Source organism: Leuresthes tenuis, unplaced genomic scaffold (genome assembly GCF_036924035.1).
Source record: "Leuresthes tenuis unplaced genomic scaffold, fLeuTen1.0.hap1 SCAF_12, whole genome shotgun sequence".
NCBI lineage: Eukaryota > Metazoa > Chordata > Actinopteri > Atheriniformes > Atherinopsidae > Leuresthes > Leuresthes tenuis.
In genome coordinates, this window is record NW_027325366.1 from 4015859 (window position 1) to 4040910 (window position 25052).

Consider the following 25052-nt stretch of genomic DNA (forward strand, 5'->3'; position numbering starts at 1 on the left):
GATGTATTTTCTTGACTTTGCTGTTGGGTTATCTCTTACTTGACCCCGTATCCCAAAATGATGAGTCCAATTAGAACTCCGATAGTGCCATCAAGAAACCAGACTTCGGTGTGCTGCTTGAAGACTTCAGCACTGACAAGAATTGAAAATCCCATAACTGCACCAACCAGAGAGTTAAACCCTGAAAAACAAAAGGAGTTCAACACAAGTCAGTCCAGAAAGAGTTTCAGTTTGCTTTCTGAAACTGTGCTTCAATACCATATTTTTTACTCCTAAAAATAACCCTTAAGAAGACTTTCACTGATACTATCAAACATATCAGATGGATTTGAACATAAATGGTAGGTGATTATTTGAGTATACAAACCTGATGACATAATTTTCTGATGGGAATTTTTTCTTTTCTCCTTTCTTATGTTTGGTAAAAACTAGGGCTGGGCATATTAACACGTTATTTTTGTGTTAACTAATGAATTCACTATCGCGACAATTATTTGTCTCCCATTAACGCAGTTTTTATTATTTATCATTTTTAGTTTAAACATCTGTTGCTCACCGGCTTTTATTTATTTTGAAAAAGTCCATCGTATGTGAGCCTCGTATGTTGCTTCCTGCTGCGGCGCTCTCAGGAAACAGTCAGAAAAGAAAAGAATGGCGGACGTAGCGGGCTAAACAAACATGGAGAAGGTTCCAGAACTTTTACATGGCCATTTTCATTACAAAGTTCTTCCAGAGGCGCAGTCGACAGAACCAAAGTTACTTGTAAGCACTGCAACGTTGAATTGTCTCATCACCGGAGTACTTCGAGCATATGACTGTACAGTTCCAATAAAAGTGCGTCATATGCTACTTTTGAATTCATTATTGGATTTTGCATATAACATAATCATGATTAATCACAGGAAATCATGCGTTTAACACGATTAAAGAATTTAATATTTGCCCAGCCCTACTAAAAACTTTGGTTATCTCATATCTACCGCAAAATTAAAGCATGGCAAAAATAAAAATGGAGGGAAAAAGGAAAGTAGCGGGCCATACTCGTTCTCCTAAATGCACCTAAGTCCACCTGAAAGTATCTCTAAAGCTCACAACTCAAAGCTTGTCTCATACTCATGGTTGTTTTGGGGTTCACTTTTGAATGCACAGGGTGCCCCAAAACTGTCTCATATGAATGTGCTTGCTTTCCAGAGCTGGTAATGTAAGAGTCGCTTTTCTCATTAGCATTTATTTTAACACCATTTTAACCATGATGTTTACCTGACATGCATGTTTTTGGATGGTGGGAGGAAGCCAGAGTACCTGGAGAGAACCCACGCATACACGGGGAGAACATGCAAACTCCACACAGAAAGGCCCCAGGCAGGGATTGAACCTGGAACCCTCTTGCTGTGAGGTGACGGTGCTAACCACCACACCACCGTGCAGCCCTCATAAAATATTCATTTAAGAAAAAGAGAAAAACGTTCTGTAACACAAACTAATAAAACTAACAAACTGAAAATATAAAATGCTAAACTACGTACGTACAATTCTGCTACAAGTGGATGTTGCAGGACTGTATCGATGTAGTCTAACACTTTTTTTTTTAAAGAATCAGCTCACATCTGACACTTGACCCAACAGTAGCTGATCCCTTTATTTTTTTTTTAAATAAAATTTCTCCTGGTGTAAAAGTTGCTCACTGGGTTATTGTCTTGCCTGCAGTCAGTGTATAGTCTTGTGAGAAATAAATCCAGCCTCAGAGAACAGCAACCTCAGGTTTATTGGAGTGATGACCTGTGTGTTGGAGAGCGAGACCTGAGGCCAGCCATGTAGCGTAGGTTTGTGCAATGCTTTTGTTTGACTGTGCACGTTGCTATGAGCTGTAGATCATCTGAATACCTTCTGCATCTTCACTTGTGAAACAGACACAGATTCACATATTATCATTTTATTATTTTGCTCTTTCCTGTTGGTTTACCCCTTTGTTCTGTTTTAAGTTAGCATTTCTTAACCTAAACATTTTCTAGATCACCCATGTTTGTCAAGTTATTTGACTTAAGGTGATTTATTCATTATTTTCTATTTACATGTTAATGTCCATGTGTCCGTATGTATCTTACCATCAGTGATAAGTGCCCGACTTGTCAGCTTTCTTCCCAGCATGAATTTGGCCACAGCCAGCACAGCACAAGAGAGCCCACTCACAACAGCCACACTGTAGAGGAAGTCATCCTGGGGACAGCCACAGAGGAGAAAATATGTGGGAAGGAAACAGTATTTGTACAATGTAAGTGGGATGAAATGAATGATTGGCAGGATGCTAAAGGAAAGCAAAAGAGAAATCATGATAAAGACATAGAGGAAGCCTCTGTACAGGTGTAAAATGGGCAGCAATATTACCAGTCAGACAGACTGACCCACGCAGGTTTTGTAAGCTCAAGCATTATTAATACAAGTGGCACCACTTTACTTGGTCCATCAGCTCAAGGTCATATAGATGATGCCTGTAGGTGATGTAAAGCTCTAGTGTTTTCAACATAAGTCTCCAACAAACTCAGCAAAAAAAAAAAAAAAAACAGCTCACACTTGACCCAAGAGAATGAAGCTCTCAGATTTAATTGGTCCCCATTTGGGAACGACAGACAGAGGCCAGAAGGAGGGAGGGATAAACAGAGAAAGTGGGACAGTGTACTACACAGTTGTGTTGTCTTTGTCCATCTGTGACTTTCCACACAAGACTTTGGGTCAAGCCTATTCACGACAAATTTGCATGAGACAAAATGTGCAGCAAAAGTGCCATGAAATCTGACAACAGTTGTATTTCTCTGTAGGATTTACATACATAAAAATAAAACCAGGAAGTAGCTAAATCACAGCCTTAGCACACAGCAAAAGTAAAATTGTGTAATGTTACACCATGTGTTTGTGAGTGTTCATACTGCAACATTGCCCTTGAAAAGGTCTGTTTTTTCTTTATCTGACCCTGTCCTCTGTTGTCCTCCTTGCAAAGAAAGTGAAAGAGTCTTTTCTGCTGCCATCTGCAGATTAAACTGCTGATTTATTTATCTCCTTTTCTGTTTTTTTTTCTCTTAAAGATGAACTCTATTTATCAACATCAGTGATTCAATTTCTAAAATATAGATTTCACTCAAAATTTGGATGTCATAACAAAATTATTGTAACAAAATTAAATGTAAATTCAGTTACTATGTGTTGTTTTTTTTTGGTGGGAGGGGCTTTGGACTCAGACATTTTTGTCGCCAACATATACAAGTTTATGCACTATATATATTATACACATATTATATTTCTAGCGCCAGCGTAAAACTTGCCAAATCAACTTGCCGACTCACTGTGGCAACCCCTGAGAAAGGGATCGGCCGAGAGAAGAAGAAGGAGAAGGGGATCATAACAAAAGTTTTCTGGTCTTTACTTGATCTTCCTCAAGTGAAAAATAACAGATGCAGATTGTGACAGACCTGGAGATGTCGCAAAATGGAGATCTTTAATGCACAGCTCTATATTTGGCAAAGAAAAACAACAAACACAGCATATCAGCACAAAAACCTCATACCAACTGTCAAGCACAGTGGTGGAGGGCTGATTATTTGGGCACATTTTGCAGCCAGAGAACCAGGCACATCGGGTCCACCATGAACTTTTCTGCTGTGTGACAGCTGATGCTTGGCCAAAATGGGTCAAGCACAGAATGGCTGAAAAAGAAAAGAGTTAAGTTGTTGCAAAGTCCAGACCTTAACTCGACTGAAATGCTGATGGGGGACCTTACCAAAAGTTGTGCATAAACAAATGCTCGCGAACATCGATGAACTGAAGTAATGTTGTAAAGAAGAGTGGGACAAAATTCCTTCACAAATCACAGAAAAATTGACAACATCAAACAGAAAATAGTCACATCAAGTCATTGCTGTTAAAAGCGGTTTTATACACTACTGAATAATGAGGTGTACTTAGTTTTTCATACACTACCTGTGCATTTTGTCTTAGTTTTTGGTCAAAAAATGATGACAGTCTTGTCATGTGTTCTTTATCATTTGAGGTTGTATTAACCTCATGGGAGTTAAAGTCCTACAAAGGACCAGATTACTTTTCGTTATGTATCGATATGTAAATCCTTAGAACTGAACTGAAGGGCGTGCTTTCTTTTTTTTTTTTTCTGTGAAAGCAATACATGGCCTTGTTTTTATGAAATTAGGGTTTATGAAATTATATGAAAAGTTTTTAAATTTTTTTTATTTAGCATGACTTTCAAAGTAATGTATTAATGCATTTTTGTATGTAATGTATTTTCAGAAAGATCACCAGCACACTGCTCAGAAAGAGTAAATCTAGTTGATTTAATGCAAACCATGATGCTTTCTTAAGGCTAACCTAGTTTCTAATGTCTAAACCAGGGGTCGGCAACCACTCAAAGAGCCATTTGGACCCGGTTTCCACAGAAAAGAAAACACTGGGAGCCTCAAATCCTTTTTGACATTTAAAATGAAGATATTGATAGATTTTTATCTTTGTATAAACAACTATAGTGTGTTGCTTACGGAATCCACAAAGTGCTACAGAGAAAATTAAATTGTATCTATGTTATGAACACATTTTGAAACTCTCATCAGAGGTAAATGCAAATGAATCTTCCCAGGAATTTTTATACATTTCTCCATACTTGGCCTACCTGGGGTTGAAGGTCTCTATAAATGCACAGTGTTTTGACGAGCATATACCGGCTTTCAGTGAGTGTGACGCATCTTTTGAGCGATGAAAAATAATATAAATAATCAAATATAATTAGATTTTAATTTTTCAAGATCACAATAATCTTCCAATTTAGAACTACAATGAAAAAATGAACTAACACAAATAAAATACACTTCAATTGGATACTTTTTCATTTATTTTCCCAAGCCACGCGGAGCTGCAGCATAAGGATGAAAGAGCCGCATACGGGTTGCCGATCCTTGGTCTAAATCATCCATCCATCCATTTTTTATACCCACTTAATCCAGTTCAGGGTGGTGGATGGACTGAAACCTATTTCAGCCGTCATCCTGTGAAAGGCTGGGTACACCCTGGACAAGTCACCAGTCCATCACAGGGACTAAAGCTTTAAACCACAAGCCATTTTTTGACTGCTGAAACTGATCACCTATTTTGTGATGGTTTCATGTTATGACACAAGACTGCATTCCTCATGCAGTTGTAATGTAATGCATGATTTCAGCAACAGCACTGGAACATGAGGGGATTCCTTTTTTGCCTTAGTTATAAAGAAACTCATAACAGTGAAAAATCAGTTTGCACCACTGTAATGTATGTGCATATTGTGCATCTCTGTGTTGTTCCCGCTTTCCTCCCAACAAAGAGGTAGCAGGAGTCACTTTTAGCTTTTAGCTTCAGCCCGTCAGAGAATGTGATGTGAATCAGGATTTCTGATTTTCTCCACGTTCTGTCCACTCAATTTGATTTCACAGGCCAATATGTCAAGGCAGCAGCTTTTTACACCACTGTACTGCTGTATCACAAGGCTGTTCAGTTTTTATGTGCGCAATAAGATCGCTAAAAAAATAAACCACAGCAGAGTTTGGACAATGACAATTAACAATGACATTAACTGAGACACATCATAGTTCACATTTATTACTTGTCATTTCAGATTTCTCACTCAGTCACAAACTAACTCAAAAATACATACATATGCAGGCAGAGCACATAAACATGTAAATTCTGGTATGATAAATCAGCTGTGACTGCACTTTGATGAAGACTTTCGTGAGCAAGTGCATTTTCACCAACAAAAGCTCATAGGTGGAGACAGGAAGAAAACTATACGTGATTAAAAACTAGATTCGAGGAGACAGATAAGGTGAGCTTTTATTGGAAAAATAGAGAACATTTGTGAGTGTAATGTTGTAGAGGGGAAAAAAGAAATAGTGAAAGACTGACATCAGTTGATGAATTAGGTAGTGAGAGACAGAAGTTTGATAAATGAGAAAAGATGAAACCTTTATATCCCTCAAACACCTGCATCTGCAAATTCAGCCAAAGCAAGGTGCTTGTGACAGTGCTTTACACAAAAAAGACAGGGATTGCTAAACTAAATCCTAACCAATCTGATAAGACCTAAGTTACATTCTGAGAATCATTCACCTCATTCTTTGAAGAGGCTGTAGTTGCCTGTAGCTCTCTAACTACACCACTACTGAGTATACCAAGGGCCATCAATTACCACAGCATATGCATACCTCGGTGTGCAAAATATCAAGACAAAAATGCTGAAGAAGTGATTGAGAGATAGTGGTATTAGGTTCTTGTTGACTCTAGAAAGATCCTCTGAGACCTAACACATGACTCTCCACTGACACAAAGACAAATGAGATCAACACCCAACAACAACACCACACCACCCTACATCTAATATAAAAATTGTACCCATACACAGCAAAAGACAAACTCGTCCGTTACACCAGAAAGAGTACAGAAGAGTAGGGCCAACCAAACTGTAAATAAAACTTTATCTTTTTGGAGGGAGAACTAATAAATATAACAGCCATATATTTTTGAGCATTTAGAAGACAATTACAGTTATTAAATTTAGGATCTACATCATGATTTTGCTAAATGTCCAAACAGGCTGCACATTTCACTGCCATGAATATAGTGTATTTTGTATTGTGTCTCGAAACAATACTCAGTACTTTAAAAAAAGGAGAAATTTGGGGGATTTGACCCTTGAACTAAATCACTAGCAGCAGCCTAAAACTTTAAAGCTGCATAAAAAGAATCTTAACCTAACTGTTCTCTATGTGTCTTGGTTTCACTTGTTAATGGACAGATGGCAAAGATTAAATTATTCACAATCCAAACAAGACGGTTCAAAGAAGAGATCTGGAAAGGATGTAATGAACACTTCCCAAATAGTTTGACAATAGAGACCATTTGAAAGTGGACACATAATGAAAAAATGCTTTGTCTGTGCGTGGATATATTTTGTGGATATTTCGTTGTGAGAGGACATATTTGGATTTCTGAAGTTGCTACCAACACAAAATCTCTGATAAACCTGTCTCTTTGGTAGGAGTTCCTAAGTCTGAAAATATTCAATTCAGTGAATTATTCAAATTGTCAAGTCATTTTCACATGGGATTACATGCTACACTTTGAGGAACTACAGCATCTGTACATGGGACCTCCTCAACAAGTTAAGTTATATGGAGCCCATTTGGTGCAGCAGTTTAACAACCTGGTCAAGTTCAACACATGACTTGCAACAACATCGTATACGCTATACATAGAAAATGGTCAGTCAAGTATTTTTTCAGTTTGGTGTGTGGTAGTCTGAACTAGATTTAATGAGTTAGTGTGAGCTTATGAACAAAAACTGTGATTGTGTACTGCAGACTTGTATATTGTAGCCTTTATGTAAATAACAAAAATCTTCATCTTAAATTAGGTTTACTTGTCTAAATGAGTACTATTCATCATAGGAAAAGAGTTTAACAGATTGTACATACAGTATAATAGAGTGTAATACCCTGTACGGCTTTCGCTTTCCAAATTTTGCCAAAGTAACCCCACTGTCAACATTCTTGATCATCAGAGACAGTTGATGTGTCTTTTCATTACTTGATCAGTTCATATCAACGGTTTCAGAGTGATAAGACCAGTGAAGTGACTGGCTGAGAGTGGACCTATTAATCATTCAACCCAGTGGGACTCACCCAGTTAGTCGCAACCCTTTTGAACTGCATTGGTGCACCTGCATGAATCCACACAGCAGGTATGGTGAGAAACATCCACACAGACCATGCATCCATACCCAACAGTTTTTTTTAAATGTTACACTTGTTATTATCAAAATAGAGTCTTTTTTCAGGCAGCTGTCTTCTATATCATTAGAATAACCCTAAATCAGTCTACAATATCATGCACATTGACCTTAGTACAGATATGGTTCCAATTTGATAACAAAAAATATCTGTTTAAGGGAAGAATCAAATCACTGAAGATAAATCAAGTCCAGTGGGTGGATTATGTGTGTGGAGCTGTGTGTTGTCTTACCACTTCTGGAGGCATCTTGGTAGCAAGGTCGTGGATGGCCTTTCCGAGGATACACAACGAGGAGAGAACAAACACAATCCCCAGGATGACACATGCTCTGCACACACAGAGAGGAACAGAGAAAAGCATTTCTGGTTAGCTTCAAACAAGAGCATATACATATATACATAGTATGTACAGTTTATTTAAAATACGTGTGCTGCTGGATTAACCTTCTTTCACAGAGCCTAAACCTAGGTTCAAGGAAAAATATTGGAGGATATTGTGTAAAAATATTCATGTAATGTTGGGCTAGATGGTCTCTGCATATGCACTCTGAAGATGTAATTATTCTCTGCTTCTACATTGCTTGATTCTTTTAAGAGCCTGTCTTTTACATATCTGCCAGGCTTGAATTACTGCATCCATCTCTCATCTATCTCACTACAGAGTAGAAACAGTAACTTGACAGGTGCAGTGAAGTGAAGAGTTTCCTTTTTTTCTGTTTTTCACTGTATGCATTAAAAAAAAAGCAGTTGCAATTCTCTGACAAATGGCCAAATTCATTCTGAAATACAGTTATTTAGATTTCGACGCAAACAACATGTTTCCAAAATGTTGGGACAGAGAGCATGTTTACCACTGTAATGATATCTTCTTTGAAACGTGAGAAAACCACAGTTATGTACTTTTTTTTCATTTAAAAACAATGTTTAAATAATTTGTAAATCTGTTATGTATGCAATCGTGTATGATTGCTTGTGTAGATCCAGGTGTGTGTGTCAGTGTCTTTTTAATTTGAAGAGGTTACATTAGAAAAAATTGAAAACCTACCAAGGCAGGATGTCACACCTTCAAAAACAAGCTTTAACTGGTAAAGTGAAAATTAGTTGTGTAATGTTACTGAAGAATTAATCCTTGGGGAGAGAGTTTCCTTTGTTAAACTGCTGCACCAAATGGGCTCCACATAACTTAACTTGTTGAGGAGGTCAAATGTACAGATGCTGTAGTTCTTCAAAGTGTAGCATGTAATCCCATATGAAAATGACTTGACAATTTGAATAATTCTCTAAATTTAATATTTTCAGATTTAGGAACCCCTACCAAAGAGCCAGGTTTATAATTTCTTTTAGATTTTGTGTTCACTCATTAATTTCCAACCCAGTCTCATGAGAAAATCGTATCTTAGCCACATTAGTTCACAGTACAATAATATTGCAGTTTCACAATAAAAGCTCAAAAATCGTTTCATGACAACATTTTCAAGCCTGGACAGACGAACCTTTGTTGTGTATTGGTGTCATACGTGAAAGTTCTGAAGCAGAATGGGGAGGTCAAAGTTCATCTGCTGTTGATACATTTCTGTGCTGGAAAAAGACGTTGTAACAGAGGCAAGTGGAGCTATGTGTAAACGGCAGTCACTCTAACCAGCGACGCTGTTGTTATTTTACTGATTACATGAGGCTTGTTTGATGTGGCTAAGCACACAGCAATGCACAGCTGATCCACCTTGGTTCTGCATGAGTGAATTACTGCAGAGGACCAGCAGCTGGTTAACGTCTTTTTTTCACTGATAAGGCTCAACCAACAGTGAAAAGGCCTTTGTCCATACGGAGACACTGCTTACATGATGATGTCAATGTTCGACATCCACCCACGTTCTTGTGATGTCATGATGTTCAACTTTCACACTGTGGGATGACATCATGACAATATAAAGATTATGCACATTGTTCACTGCTTCTCAGTTTGATCGTGGCCAACAAAAGCCCCATAAGCTAAATTCAAATTAGTCATGTTTACGTGAACAAACCAAATGGGACTCTTCAAACGTGCACATGGTTCTATTCGTACTCGAGTTTGGGAAAGCTGCACTGCACCTTTCCACACATGCATTTAATCAACTTGTGTCTTGTTCTTACTCTTTTGTTTTAAAGTGGGAAATCAATAAAGAGAATTCTTTGAAGTTAAGCAGTCCTTCAAAGAGCTCCCCAGTCTTTATTTGCCAGAGCTCTAAAAAAAAAGCACTAAATGTGCCAATACTCCATTAGTTGGGGGTTTCAAAATCTAAAGATATTTTGTTTCTGTTGGCAGTTATGGTGACATGATAAATTTTGGTGTGGCCAAACAAATGTGACAATACATCTATTTTTCCACCTTTTTTTATGTATTCCAACTCACAGAATAAAACTTTTACAACATTTATTTTTCAGTTAAAATATCAACCAAGTGACACATAAAACAAGTGGAGTGTTTCCAAGAACAAATCTTTTATAAAGAGGAATGCTTAATAGACAAATAAATAAACTTTACAAACTATGAATATATACTCAAATGCAGATGATCTTGCTTTCATGCATAGGTAGAAGAACGATCCAAGTTGTAAGATTACACAAGTTCATCCCAAAAAAGGAATTATTCAATGGCACCACTGTGGTTTCTACTCACATATACTCCCTGTGTGCAGAGTGCACAGCTGCCGCATTGCTGTAGCGCCAGAGGACAATGGCTGATGACATGACGTCCAGCGTAGCATCGAACTAGCCAATGAGAGAAAGGCAGACAGGAAAGCAATCAAAATATCAGAAAATTGCAGACACAACAAAATTAAAAATCTTTCAACTAGCCAGCAAGAACAATAATTAAATTATCTAGAATAAAGTAGAATAACTGATGTTATATTTTCAGGTTTCAGTAAACATGTCTTATAGTTTGCAATGCTGTTAAAATCTAATTGAGACAAACAAAGAAAACTCATTTTGAATGATAAAGTGATTGAGTGATAAAAATTATCAACAAAATGAGACTTTGTGCTTTATTGAGTAAATCTTTTGCATAAAAAAGCAGAATCATGAAATGGTATTTAGGTTCACAAAAATCACTTCAAGTAAATTACTGAATTTCAATAGCATGGTAGCATAAGCAGCATAATATCAGTTTCCATGATTGAACATCCTTGAAGGGAGTTATCCACTTATTATTTTTCTCAAGTTCATTAAAACCATCATAGACAGCAAAGCACTTGTTAATTAAAGTTGAATCTTTAATAAAGTGATAAGTGGCATTGCAGATTACAAATGAGAATATTTCAATCAAATTGTGATTATCAGACTTTCTACAATACATTATTTTCCATTTCACTGTTATTAAGTCTTACCTTTTTCAACCAATTACAGTTTCAATCATTTGCTTTGACTAATTCGACCTAATAAGAATTTATATTTCCTGTGCCAAGATCTTCCAAATCTGTGTAGCAACCACAATAAGCATTTGACATTGGACCTCAGCCCTGTCCCTGAGCCCTCTTCTCTGCACTGTTTCCTTGGCGACAAAGGGACCAATAACATTTAGGGGATAGGATTCATTAATAAATCACTAAGACTCAGTCACTAAGACTCAATCACAACTCAGTTATGATTAATTGATCACAGGAAATGAGGAAGGAAAGGGAGCTGGAACTCACAGCAAATCCAAAGGCTGATGCACTGTGTCTCATGAAGGAAACAGCTGTGGAGACAAAGAACAGTGACGTCAGCGATTTCTGCCATTTAGAGGACAACAAGGATCAATTCCCTTTTACACTGCCCCCTTTTAATGGCAGCACACACTCATGTGCACATTTGATACAACATGTAAAATAAATGAAAAAAATCAATGAAAAATATACAAGCTCCACAATGGAGGAAAAAGTCACTAAATTAAACAAGGCATCATGTTTTGTTTTTTTCTTGTTTGATGTTGATTATAATACAGCGTGTTTAATGAAAAAAAATATATGATAATTCCACCAATGTTCCTGAACAAATTTGTAAAACATGTTTCTTAAAAAAACGTAAGCTTTTATTGTTTTCCGCATGAGTGATAAAGAGCCAGTTACTTAAACCCAGTTAAAACTGACTCATGCACAGAAGTGAGGGACCAAAATGAGACTATACACCATAGGTGGAAAGTTAAGCGTGTCTGTTTCTCACAAATGTGTCCACAAATTAGGGCATTAACCCTGGTGAAAAGGTTGTGCCAGGAACAAAAATAAGGCCTGCACAATCAAAGGATGGAAAGTTTGTCTGACTTTATCTAGAGTACAAATCGATCAATAAGGTAATCGTTATTTGGGTGAGCACAACATTTTCACATTTGGCTGTTGTTCAGGAAGTTAAACATTTAATGGCAAAAACTTTACAAACAGCTAACTAAAAACAATGCTTATCTCAACTAATAACATGAAAGTTTGGATAATGGAAAAAGGAACATTGTTGTATCTACAAGGCAGAACTGTGCATATGCACGCTTTTCACTGTGTACAATTGGTTCTCTTTCATAAATTCAATTAATATAAATTCATAAATGTGCACAAACCTACTTTTCACTCCATTTTTACCCATGAATAGATGTAATAATAATAACACATTCTATTTATGGGCACCTTTCACAACACTTAGGGTTACCTTACAAACTTAACTTAACTCTTAACTTTGGGAGAGGGAGGGACTGTGGAGTTGCCGTTTGTTATTGAGAAGCTGGGGGAATTGGCCAGAGTGTGCTTGGAGCCAACAAGGAGAACCTCAATTTTATTGCTGTAGAGTCTGAGAAAGTTGTGAGTGAACCAGGAATTAACTCCAGTGAGGCAGTCAGAAAGGGATGAGGGTGGAAGGGTGTAGTGAGGCTTGGAGGAGAGATAGAGCTGGGTATTGTCCACATAGCCATGAAAGTGAATACCGCATTTCCGGATGATGTGACCAAGCAGTAGGAGGTAGATCATGAAGAGGAGGGGGCCCAGGACAGAGCCCTGGGGAACGCTGGTAGAGACTTATGTTGAACAAACTTAGTATGGTCGGAGAGGTATGACTTAATCCAAGCAAGGCTATTGAAACCAAGTGAAGCAAGTCTGTCAAGGAGAGTGATGTGAGAGATTGTGTTCAATGCTGCACTGAGATCGAGGAGGATGAGGATAATAGTCCAGAATCAGCTGCCATAAAAAGGTCATTTGTGATTTTTACCAGGGTTGTTTCAGTGCTATGAAGGGGATAGAAACCAAACTGAAACTTCAAACAGATTATTGTTAGAGAGGTGAGAATGGACCTAGGCTGCAACTACTCTTTTTTTTTTTTAGAATTGGAGTTATTGCAGCTGTTTTGAAAGATGAAGGAACGACACTAGAGGAAAGAGAGGACTGGATGATCTTGGTTAATAAGGAGGACAGGGAAGAAAGACAGGCTTCAACCAGGTTGCTAGGTACAGGATCAAGCCATCAGGTTGATGATTTGGATTTTTGTATGGTGCTGGAGATATCAGCAACAGTTGAGTGGAAAACTGGAGAAAGGAGTGGAGAGGTGAGGACAGAAGGCTGGATAGAGCGTGCTGGGTACTGAGTAGAGACCCCCTTATATGTCACTTAAAAAAACTTTTTACACTTTTACTGTCAAAAGATCTGACAGAGAACCAAGATGCAACCATTACGAATAACCGAGACACCGAGACCCTCATCAGAATAGTAGGAAAAGCAAAGTCTGTTTTGTTCAGAAGTGTCAGCTCTGGAATTATGAACAGAGCAAAAACTACTTGATGAAAAAAAAGAAACAAAAGTGGTCAAAAGAAAAAGAAAAATTGTTGAACTACAAATGAAAAGACGTAAATCAGGTCACTCATAGACGGCATCTGAACTACATGTGGCAACAGATTTGCAACAAATGAATTCATAGGCTCTACACAGTATAGAGCCTTACATAGAATTGATTGGGAAGATGCACAGATCTCTCACAGTACATTGGGAGCCGTGGAGGTCGAAAGCAGCACATGAACTAATCTTATGCCAAAAAAATCAGCGTGATCTCTAAATACTCATTTATGAAAAAAATAAAATAAAAAAATAATTTGTAAAATCCTCCACAGCCATTACACATGACCGTGTTGCACGGTCACAGTTATCTGTATGATACTCAGCTCTACTTATCTATGAAACCAGATGAAACCAATTGGTTGGTCAGACTAGTTAGTTAAGAATAGTTAAGCTGCTATAGGCCCAGACTGTTGATGTCACACATTTCCTCACTTTGATCTCTTTTTTCCCCCTTTTATTTCGTTATATGACATTGTGTTCATTTAGCATTATTGTTGACCTTAACTTGTGTTTCTCTGTCTCAGCAGGTATCCTTTGAATGGTGTTATGGTGTTTTTTCCCCCTTTTTTCGGTCCTCTCAAAGCCCATCTGGTCGAGGCAGATGGCCACCCTTCCTGAGTCTGGTTCTGCCAGAGGTTTCTTCTTGTTAAAAGGGAGTTGTTCCTCTCCATAGTTACCTCATGCATGCTCAGGATGGGAGATTGGAGGAAAGATATGTTTCGGTGCAATCTGTTGGTTTCCTTAGCAAGGAAATTGTTTTTGAATTAGCTCTATAGGTATGAATTGGACTAATTTTGAATGTAATCAATTTGATTACAATGGACTCTCATTACTTGAATTGAATTGTATTATTGAAGTGCCTTGAGACTACATTTGTTGTAATTTGGCATGATATAAATAAGACTGAATTGAATTTAATTGTACTGTAGCACACACAGTTATATGAGAGTATACGGAAAAAATAAAAGGAAGCAAACAAAAAGAAAACAAATCATAATTTTATACTATTCTCATAAAATTGTTTTATGTTACAGATAACTTTTTTCCCATTTCTATTTCATCCCATGAAAATGAAATTGCTGCAAGGCTGTGTGTGCACAAATTCATGAATGCGTGAGATGCGTACATTCTAACATTCACCAGTTTGTGAGGCACGTGCACATTTTTTTTTGCATGTCATCATTGTCATCATTTATGCACCTGACCCCATGTCTGGAGCACCTATGTTACTTTGTCTTCCTGTTTGTCCATGTTTGTTTAGTCGTTTATCTTCATTCTTTCAGGACATTCTCATGGGGCACCAAATTGGAAGTTCAATCACCATGGCAACAAGCAGTAAGGAGATACCAGGAGATAGTTTGAGCTCAAGCAAAAAGCTTTCATCTCCCTCCTCTTTATTCTTCCTCCTAGCCTTTCCCCTGACCTCCGTTTTCTCTCAGACCTTCAATGTCAGATTTTCCTTTGACAAGAACTCTTCCCTTCTTTCTCTTCCATCATATCTCTTACGATAGCCCTTAAGCCTTTTTTTTTATATTCTGCCTCAACGTCTTTGCGCCACAGTGCCAGATACAGTTTGACCTGCTTCAATGAATACTTTAGTGCTATTTCCCCTCTGGTTTACAATATGACTGACATTATGAGGGGAAAAACAGCTTCAGGTGAGGTAAAGCAACATCAAATGGAAAATAGTGAAGATAATAAAAGGAAACCGAGTAAAAAAATGAACTGAATTAAGAAATGGAACAAAAGGAGGAAGTAAAGAAAGTGAAGAAGGAATGGTAGTCCTATACAGATCCGTAGTATCAGTCAAATTGGGTGCTAACACATGACTGCCCATCAAATGCTTACTTTGTGTCTATAGACCATCACCTGAGTCTCCCTTTGTTTCTTAGTCCCACATCCATTTCTGAATCTCTTTTCTTCTCCTCTCAGGAGTGAAAAAACAGAGCCAAACTGATTGTGAATGCTTTTACTATAGATGCAGAAGGCCAATACAGGAGAAAAACTGTCCATCAACAGTGAGAAGGATTCTTCCACGTTTGCCCTCCACCCATTTTAATTACACATTAGCTTCTCATACAGTCAACATAGATGAGCCAGGGTGGGGGGAGGGGTCTTGCACCCCTGTTGGCTGGTCACTGCCTGGGGTGGGAGGGGGGTCAGGAGGAGGTCTGTGGTGGCTGGGGTGCTGCTGGCCCCAGACATACCCACTCCGCCACACCTCGGGGAAGAATCGACGGTGGGGGGGCTGGGAGCCTCCAGAGGAGCATGAGTGGATGTGTGTGCTGTGCGTGTGTGTGTGGAGTTTTTTTTTTCTCTCTCAGGAGTGTGGGTGTACTTGGTTGGCTGTGGTTGGGGCTGGGTCTGGGACTTGCTGTCCTCTGGCCTACTTGTGCTGCTCCTGGTGGGTGGGGTCACCGCTCCGCTTCACCCCTCCCCTTATGAATGCCTCTGCACTCATAACTGAGCACAACTTATGCAAAAATAAATAAATAAAAAAATACTCTGTACAAGGTGGCTCCATTAAAAACCAGGTGTCCCAAAGCTACACCTCAGCTGGCTGAATGATGTCACATGTGCTGTCAGACAGTCAGAGCTGACCGCTGGTGGAAGCCCGCAAAAGCCTGATGCCCCTGAGCTTCAGCCTAGTTCCAGGAATGATCAAGAGCAGTTGATAAACTGATCTAAGAGTGTGTGAAGGAATGTATGGCTGGTCAGGAACGAGGCTGAAGCTTAGGGGGGATCAAGCTTTTGCGGTTGTGGCCTCAAAACAGTAGAACATGTTGCCAATACATATTAGGCAGGCCTCTTTACTACCTATTTCTAATCAATATCATTTAAAGACACATCTGTTTTACCTGGCATTCAATACAGCAGGAGCTGTACATGTGGTGTTGTGTTTGCTCCAGGGGTTTTATGTCTATTCTGTCTTTTATTTATTCATTCATTGTATTCATTTTTCAATTATTTTAGTGCACAGCACTTTTGTGAATTATTGTTGTTTTTAAATGTGCTTTAGAAATAAATTAGATTGGATATAAAGACTGTATGAAGTGTATAAACCAAGCACAATTGCTGGTGAGATCAAATTAACAGTTTGCATACATATATAATAAACTGACAAAAAAATATTGTTATAATCTATTCATCACTGAGAAAATGAAAAAAAAGATTTTGCATGTGATTGCTTTCTCCTTGTGAGTAGGATCGAAGAAAGAACAGAAGACCACAAGAACTGCGCAGAGGATGAGGAGGGTGAGAGAAAAGAGCTGGTAAGGTGAAGACATAGCAGGTATCAGATAAGTCACAGGATTAACTGTTCTGTTCACTGTTCAAAGTAATTGCAACATACAGTGAATTATTCATCAATGGAAAAGATAGAAGCCTCTGCTTTAGGTTTCCAAACCAATAAACTGATTATATTCTCTCCTTACTTACATATTGATACCAATGCAGGTTGTTTGGTCTGAAATTAATTTTTTTTGGTTAAACATTTTTTTTTCAATTTAGAGAACAGCTAACACATTTATTTTGATTATGATGATTAATGTAGAATTTAGGTCTCATTAGTCAGGCATAGGAATTGATGTTGGAGGGTAGTAACTACATTAATTGTACTTTTCATTAAACATTTAAGATTATGTAAAGATGGTAAGACTTCAATTCAGTGAAGCACCCACCAGCACATCTTGAATTCCTTTGTGCCCCTAAAGAAAAAGTTGACCCCTCTCATCATAACTGTCTAATTCAGGCTCTGTGTAAAACTTACAACTCTTCTAACAAATTTGTAGCTACAGTATAAGTCATTTGTCATATCACTACAAATCTTAAGATTTGATTCTAAAAGAGGTCATTAAAAAAAAAAGAAAACTAAACATTTATCTCTTGGTGTCTAACTTTGGTGTTTCCTTTTCCCAGCAGAACAAAAATCTCTCCCCAGTGGTTAATTTTCAATGCTCATTGATTTGTTCAAATACTTTCTTGTTCAGGGTAATCCCCTCATACAGAAGTTAGATACAAACAACAGAACTTGGTCAAAATTAAAAAGAAAATTTACTCTTTTCCCTTTTTCCTCAAGCCTTGGGTGATTTAAGATTGGACATACGGCAAGCATTGGTCAACGAGGGGTTGAACACCAGGATAATTGGCTCTTACATGTAAAAGCCTCCATGGTGACTGACTACATTCCAAGAAAGCTTCTGATACTGAGAAGCGCTCACCCATAACTTGTCATGTGTTTAACCTACTTTTGTGTTTTCATACTCTCATTCCTGTGTGGCCATCTTAAGAGCAAATCACGCATAAGAGCTAAGCAGCTCGCCTTTAGCTCTTAATGATTGGCTTGAAAAATAATTAGTTTCCAACAATTCAACTTTGAATGTGGCTGAACAACAATCAGGAAAAAAAGCAAGTCAGATTTGTGACAATGTGCAAGATTTTCTTACGGAGCTACTCCAGAGTATCTCATTATCACACAGACTCAGTATTACTAGGAAATTAGATGTGGTCATTAGTCATGGTGTTTTGTGCCAGAAACTAAAACACCTCTTGAAACACTTTCTATTGAAGAAAAGGAATAAAGACGATGTCATTATGAGTACATGAAAGTACATGACAAGAAAAGTAAACTAGAATGAAAGTATTCACTCTTTCACAGGGGGGAAGTCAGGCCAACACTGAATGTCTGACTGTGTGATAAATTGTTTATCTCACACTCTTTGAAGAAAGAATGTCAGAATGTTCATCAACACTAGGATGAAGCAGCTTGTGCAGACACACATGTACACAAGAGTACATGCAAGCAGACAGGCTGTCTTTTACATGTTTAAAATGTTTTCATTTCTTGAAAAAGAAGAGGTATTCTGGCTTGAATCTCATCTGGAAAGCACCTCTGCATCAGTACCATCCTGTGGTTATTTCCTCTAATGTCTATTTTGTAGTTTCATAAAATTAAAGATGCACTGAAAGAGCAGGTCTAATCTGACAATTCTAATGTTTATTTTCAGGACAAAATAAAATATCATCTGGTCTTTTTCAGGTCTTAAAAGTTGTATTTAGGTAAATACAACTTCAGATTAACAATGACATATTGTACAGTTTATTCATTTATTTAACAAAAGCTAAGCCAAAATACAGAGGAAGTGTGAGACAAAGTCCACCCTTACTGCTTCCATAAGTAGCAGCCAGGTGCTGAAAATCAAATGCACTGATTAACTGATCATCAGTAAGTGTGAGCACCTCTATAAAAGCAGAAGTTTTGTCAGTTTGCTGGTCTGGTCTGGTGGAGGGCTGATCATTTGCTGCATGGCGAAGTCACTGAGTCCACCATGAACTCTTCTATATACCAAAGTATTCTGGAGGCAAATGTAAGGCCATCTGTCCGACAGCTGAAACTTGGAAGATAATGGATCTTGATACAGAACAATAATGCCAAGCACAGCTGCAACAAAAAGAATGGAGGTGTGCAATGGTTCAGTCAAAGTCCAGACCTCAACCTGACTGAAATGCTGTGCCTTAGAAAGAGCTGCACATACTCGCATGAGCACAAACACCAATGAACTAAAGCAATGTTGTAAAGAAGAGAGATTTTATCATTATGAAAACCAGTATTTCAAGTTATTGTTGCTGAAGGTGGTTCTACTAGCTGTTGAATCATGGGGTGTACTTAATTTTTCACATACTGCTTTTGCATTTTGGATTATTCATTTTTCTTTATTGAATAATGACACGTGTAATGCTATGGATTGTTATTCAATTGAGGTTGTATTTACCAAAGTTTAGGAGCTGGTAAGAATTAGATGATTTTTATGTTTATATCAAAAGATGGTGTATTTTCTTTATATGTGGTTTTTTTTCTTATAATTTTTTATACAATGCTATCAGACCAAAAAAGACTGGATTCTTCATTTTGTAAGGACACTAATATAAAATGGTATGTTTTCCTCTCCCTGTAGTCATTCTTTCCAGTTTCTGCTCTCAAGCTCATTTTGATGTGTCAGCCGTCAGCGTGGTTGCCACTTGCCAGCAAATCGATGCCTCTCTCAAGGAAAGCAGACACTATTCCGTGTTACGTCCTTTGGGTTGTTTGTTAATCAAGATGGCAAGCATGCATGACGGGCTGCTAACAAGAGTGGGGAAACAAAGAGCAAAAGCAGAGGATGTGGTGTTGGAAATGGAAAGAAGGAAAAATAGGAGACAGCAGGAGATAAAGGAGGATGAGTAAAGAAAGGGGGCAATGTTAAAAAGAGTGCTGAGGAGCGGCAGATGCTAACTGAGAAAAAACGAGGAAAGGTGTGAAAGTGGAGATTGTGGAGAGATCTGAGAAGTACATGACACAAGGTGACAAAGGGTGGAGTGTCAAATGAAGAGGAGTAAAAGCAAATATAAAATGAGCTTTCAATGCAATAGATAAGATATTTGTTCTATTCTATTCTATTCTGACTTGGCAAAAGAGTTATCTTGTACAAGAACTGGAACCAGTGCCATTGCACAGAAACACTTGGCTGTGATTGTAAGCAGACCAGAGATGAAGCAGCATCAGATTGCATACAAGCTCCAGATGAGATTTTGAACCGTTGGGGGAGTTAAGGATCGCCAACACATCATAGAGGCACTGATGATACTTGTATACCTAAAACTAACTGTTTGTTATCCTGTACTTGAAGAGCTGTGTACAGATCAAATTATACATGGGACATCCCACAATGTGCATCCAAAACATGCTTTTGTTTAGCGTTTTCCTCAGATTGGACTCCTCTGGCAAAGTTTCAACACAGTGAAGACAGAAAAGGACCTGAAGTAGGAGTTTGGGCACCTGGGGTGGTCCTGCAGGATCGGCTACCCATCTGTCATTCTGATCCTGCACAGGAGCCAAAGAATCGTGGGGGTGATGTTGTTGTTGTAAACTGCATGCAGGCTTTTGTTTTCTGTATGTGTAATTCAAGCAGCAGATCTTTACACTACCTGGCAATTGCACATTTTGTGCTAGCTTAGCTCCAGCTCAGCTAGAGGCAAAAAAAGCTCAGGTTCTACAGTTGAAAAATTTAAGATTAACCATCTGATACTAAAGTGACTTGGCATAAAAATGCACATTGTAACTGCTCATTAGTACCTCACAAAATCACACTTAAAAAAAATAAACCATAGAATATGCTAACCTTTAAAGGTATATTATCATTCTGTTGAAGTGGAGTTGTGTATAGGACACATGAGTTGTCTGTGTCTTACTCACAGAAGACAGCAGTCAGAGCGCTTTTAGTTTGGAGAGTTAGAAACTAATCTTTCCAACCAAATCAGCTCAATTTCATAATGCTTTGAGTGAGAGCTAAATTGTGTATTTTTACACTGCATCAGTCCTATATTAGAAAATTATACTTTGTTTCTGCATTTTCACAACTCCAGAACATCCATGTTGGAACAAGGACCAGTTTTTCCTGACAAGGTCAAGGCTTTAAAACCAGGGGGTGAACATGCGGAATGGATTGAGTTTGTGTAACTATCAAATGCAGAAGTGACTTTTGAGGTTCAAGTTGTTCAGATGTTGAAAATTTGCTCTTTATGTATAGGATATTTGAGTAGTTAGTATCTTACCTTATCTTAGTATCTTATCTTGGTCAGAGCTCTCTCAGTTTGGAGAGTTAGAAAGTAATTGTTTGCATAAATACATGGTCAGTGGAATGGCCATGGAATAGTTTAATCTTTATTAGTTATGTGCTCCTCTAGAGATCAATAACTTAATGTTTAAGTTAGCAGTATATAGCTAATACTAGAAAAATTGCAATGTTAAATCTATAAATCTGTTTAATCTTTGTCCAACTGTCTGCTGACTGGCACAGTGGGTCTAGAGAGGCCATTTCTGCACTGACTGTTTACCATCCAGTTATCCATCAAGCCAGTGCTGCTATAGACTGTATGTAAAAAAAGGCCATATCAAATCAGAAGAATGATTTACAACTAAATTGAAATGTAATTATGTCCCCCTCTCTGTTCCTCAAGGGCAGGAGCTCAATTTGAGGATACAGAACTCAATTACATCACATGAAGCAAAGGAATAATGTGGGAGACCGGGAAGAGGCGATGAGATGGTTGGACAATCAGAGTGACAAACCAGACAGAGAGACGGCGTGGGTGAGACTGCAGCAGAAACAGAAGGTGAGAGATTAAAGTGAAGGAAAGACAGACAGAGAAAAACAAGCTGAGATTAAATGATCAACTGCCAATCTATAAAACTGAGCTTCCCGTCTGATCGAGGTGAGTCATCCGCACTCTGAAAGGAAAAAAGAAATCCCCCCAACGGACACATAATGTACTGAAGTTGAGGGAAGGGGATTCTAAGTATTTGAAGAATAGCTTTGTGGTCCCCTCGCAGTTAGATTGAGTTCCTCAAATCACAGCAACACATTTTCAGTGCAATGATGAGAAGGATCTGGTAAGGAGGTAAGTAAAAGGGAAGAGGGGATTAAAAATCTCAGCAGGAAGAGGACAAAGAGAGCTGACAAGGAGAAGAAATAATGCACCATTAAGGCTGGACTAAACAAAATTTTATGCTTATCCATCTCTCAGAGCAGAAACTAACCAGCTGGGCACTTTTGTAATGTACTGTAGATTCCATAGGTCGAATGTCCAAATTCTGTCAAAACTTTAAGATGCTCAAAAAGTTATATGTACTCTTGGTACAAGCTTGGTTTGCTTGGCAAACTAGTTATTCAATTTCCAAGATAAATTGCTTGTCAGCAGGAATAGCAATTTATGTTCCCTGTTGATTTTACACTAGACATAACCTTAGATCAACTCTCTTCCATTTACCTTTGCCATTACAAATTACTGGAGAAAAAGGAAGAAAAAACAGCTCTAACTGCAACAGACATTATCCAACTCTGTTCCACAGCAAGTAATAGACTAGTCCACAAAGGAAAAACATTAGCGTCACATTTTTAGTTGCCAAGGCATGAAAAGTACAAAGTTATATAGATGATGTCAAATGTAAAGGCTTGTGCAATTATGAAGAAAATTGGAGGTGCAGAGTGTTTATTTACCTAAAGCCACATCTATCACCACTAACAAAAGCGATATCTTTGATTTTGGTACTCGTGCAGAGTCACTGTGGGATCTCCTTATGACTACATGTAATACATGAATAATGCATACACCTATTGGCATTTTATTCACCAATTTACTTGTTAGTATTTGTGCATACAAACAAAAAATTCCTGAGTAGGTGTTTGCATCTTTTAAATTGCAGGTTGCAGGGAGTTGAAACAAAAGCCCTCAGGACATTGCTTTCATTCTAAATAGGTGACTTTAAATAGAAACACTCAATAATTTTTACTCACACACATGATGTGATAGAAACAAAAACCTAAACATTAATTACCTGAAATAATGATATATTGCAATCAGACCACACCAACACAATCCTTGCTTCGTCAATACACTCTGACAAGGCTGAAGCTGCCAGCTCAGCTGCAAAATATTATGTTTAATAATTCAGGACGTACAGTTCAACTCTGCACTGTGGCCCGCACTGGCTAAGTTCACCCTGCAGAAAATCCAGCTGGGATTCTTCTTGTTCCTTTGGCACTGCCCCGCATTCCTCCATTTTTGTAACCTGCCCTCTTTCCTGTCCTGCATTTACTCTTTGACCACAAGGGGTGGCACATCTGCTCCTCTTCAGTCCCTGACTTTCCACTGAAATCATTGTTTTGGTTTTGGTTTTTACCTTCTTGTGCTCTTTGACAGGCTTGTCCTATTTGCTGCAGTGGTCCTCATCTTTGCATCTCCCACCCACTCAATAAATTCATTGTCATTTTACCATTTGTCATCGCTCCACACTTCTACTCTTCCTCTGCACCTCTTAATTTTTCTCCTCTGTCTCCTCCCTTCACTCCTTCCTTCTACATTAATATATCAGTTCTAAGATTGCATTGCTTTGTCCCATCTGGGCTGCCCTACTCTTTTGCTTAACCATCAGCAACCATCCAATCAGCGGCCCAGCAGTATTGATTTGTAGCAGGGCAGAGCTGAAGTCGTTGGGCACAGCGAGGGAGGAACCATCTGTGTGCAGCTTGGCATGGGGGAATCACCAGGGTCTGTGTGCAAATTAAGCTATGGCTGATTAGGCTAATGCTTCCTACGCACCATTTTTCCTATACAAAAGAGCTTCATCTTGGACATGTTTTCGAGGTTTAAGAAACTTTCTCTTTCATGCAGTCTTCTGCTTTATGAAGTCTTTTGTCAATATCAGCAGACAAGTGATTCTGGTAGACACAATTGCTCAATTAATCGATAATACAAAGCAATTAATCAGGAATTATAATTCTGCAAAACCTAAAAAAGTCATAAGTGGGTCATATTTCAGTAAAAGACATTTATATTATTTATTTTTACTTGGTGTCCTCCCAGCAGGGATAATTACTGTGATGCTGTTAAAAAAAGGACAATTTATCTTTACTATGAGGAAATTAGCAGCAGACAAAATATCCTCTCAAGTCAAAAAGTAGGCTGGGGAAATTGTAGTGTTTATCACAGGGTGCGGATAGGGCTTCCTACTTCTCCATAATTACTGTTTTTGTGTTAACACCAGAACTGCATGTAATTACAGTAGACAGACACATCTGTAATATCACTGAAATATCAGTGGACAGCTACTTACTGGCCAGGAGGAAAGAGTATGTGACAGCAAGTCTTATCAGTGCACACAGTCGCTTGTATGAAATGACCTCACTCAGTTTTGTCAGTTCTTACTGTGGTGCTTACAGATTTTTTCTGCAAGAAGTCCGAAGCAGATGTTGCAGACTTCCTCCTTGTCACACGCAGCCCCTCTGGAACATGTTGAGAAGTTTTTAAGGATTGTTGTGTGTTTATTTCACAACTCATTCGTGCTGGTTGCATCATTAGTTACAATGATTTGATTTAATGTTAATTTTCTTCTAAGATTCCTTAACAATAAGAACTGAACTTTTAAAGTTAGATGGATCAGTTATTTGTGTTTTATGTGAATCGTTGCAGCCACGAGCCATTATACTTTCCTTTCTAATTTTTACAAAAACAACTGACTTAATTATATTGTTAGAAGTAATTCCACTGGGTCTATCAGCACTGTAGGCAGAAGAATAAAATATTCTCACCTCTATTTATTGTTTACCTAACTAATTGACTCTCTCTGAAATGTTTAAAAACTTCCAGTGTTCAGGGGCAGGAATACAGTGAGCATTAATTAGCAAAAATCGTAAGGCTGCTGTGGTTAAGTTTGACAGAGAAAGTTTCACTGTGCAGTGTATAGAAGTAACAACTACTGATGTAATTGGTAAACCTGACCTTTTCAGACAAGGGCAGACACACAGCTGTGGCACAAGATAAAGGGTCAAGACCACAGTATGTCCGAAGTAAGACAAGACCAGCC

At 38.2% G+C, this 25052-nt stretch overlaps 1 protein-coding gene across 1 annotated transcript in view; it reads right to left on the reverse strand.

The window, feature by feature from the left end:
* LOC140320082 (transmembrane protein 163a-like) overlaps positions 1-25052 on the reverse strand; it is a 69073-nt gene that overhangs the window by 4130 nt on the left and 39891 nt on the right. The window contains exons 3-7 of the mRNA XM_072397864.1: positions 11498-11541; positions 10483-10574; positions 8056-8152; positions 2106-2217; positions 40-181 (exon numbers count right to left, since the gene is read on the reverse strand). Of these exons, the coding sequence (XP_072253965.1) occupies positions 40-181; positions 2106-2217; positions 8056-8152; positions 10483-10574; positions 11498-11541 (487 nt within the window). The remainder of the gene's footprint in view (positions 1-39; positions 182-2105; positions 2218-8055; positions 8153-10482; positions 10575-11497; positions 11542-25052) is intronic.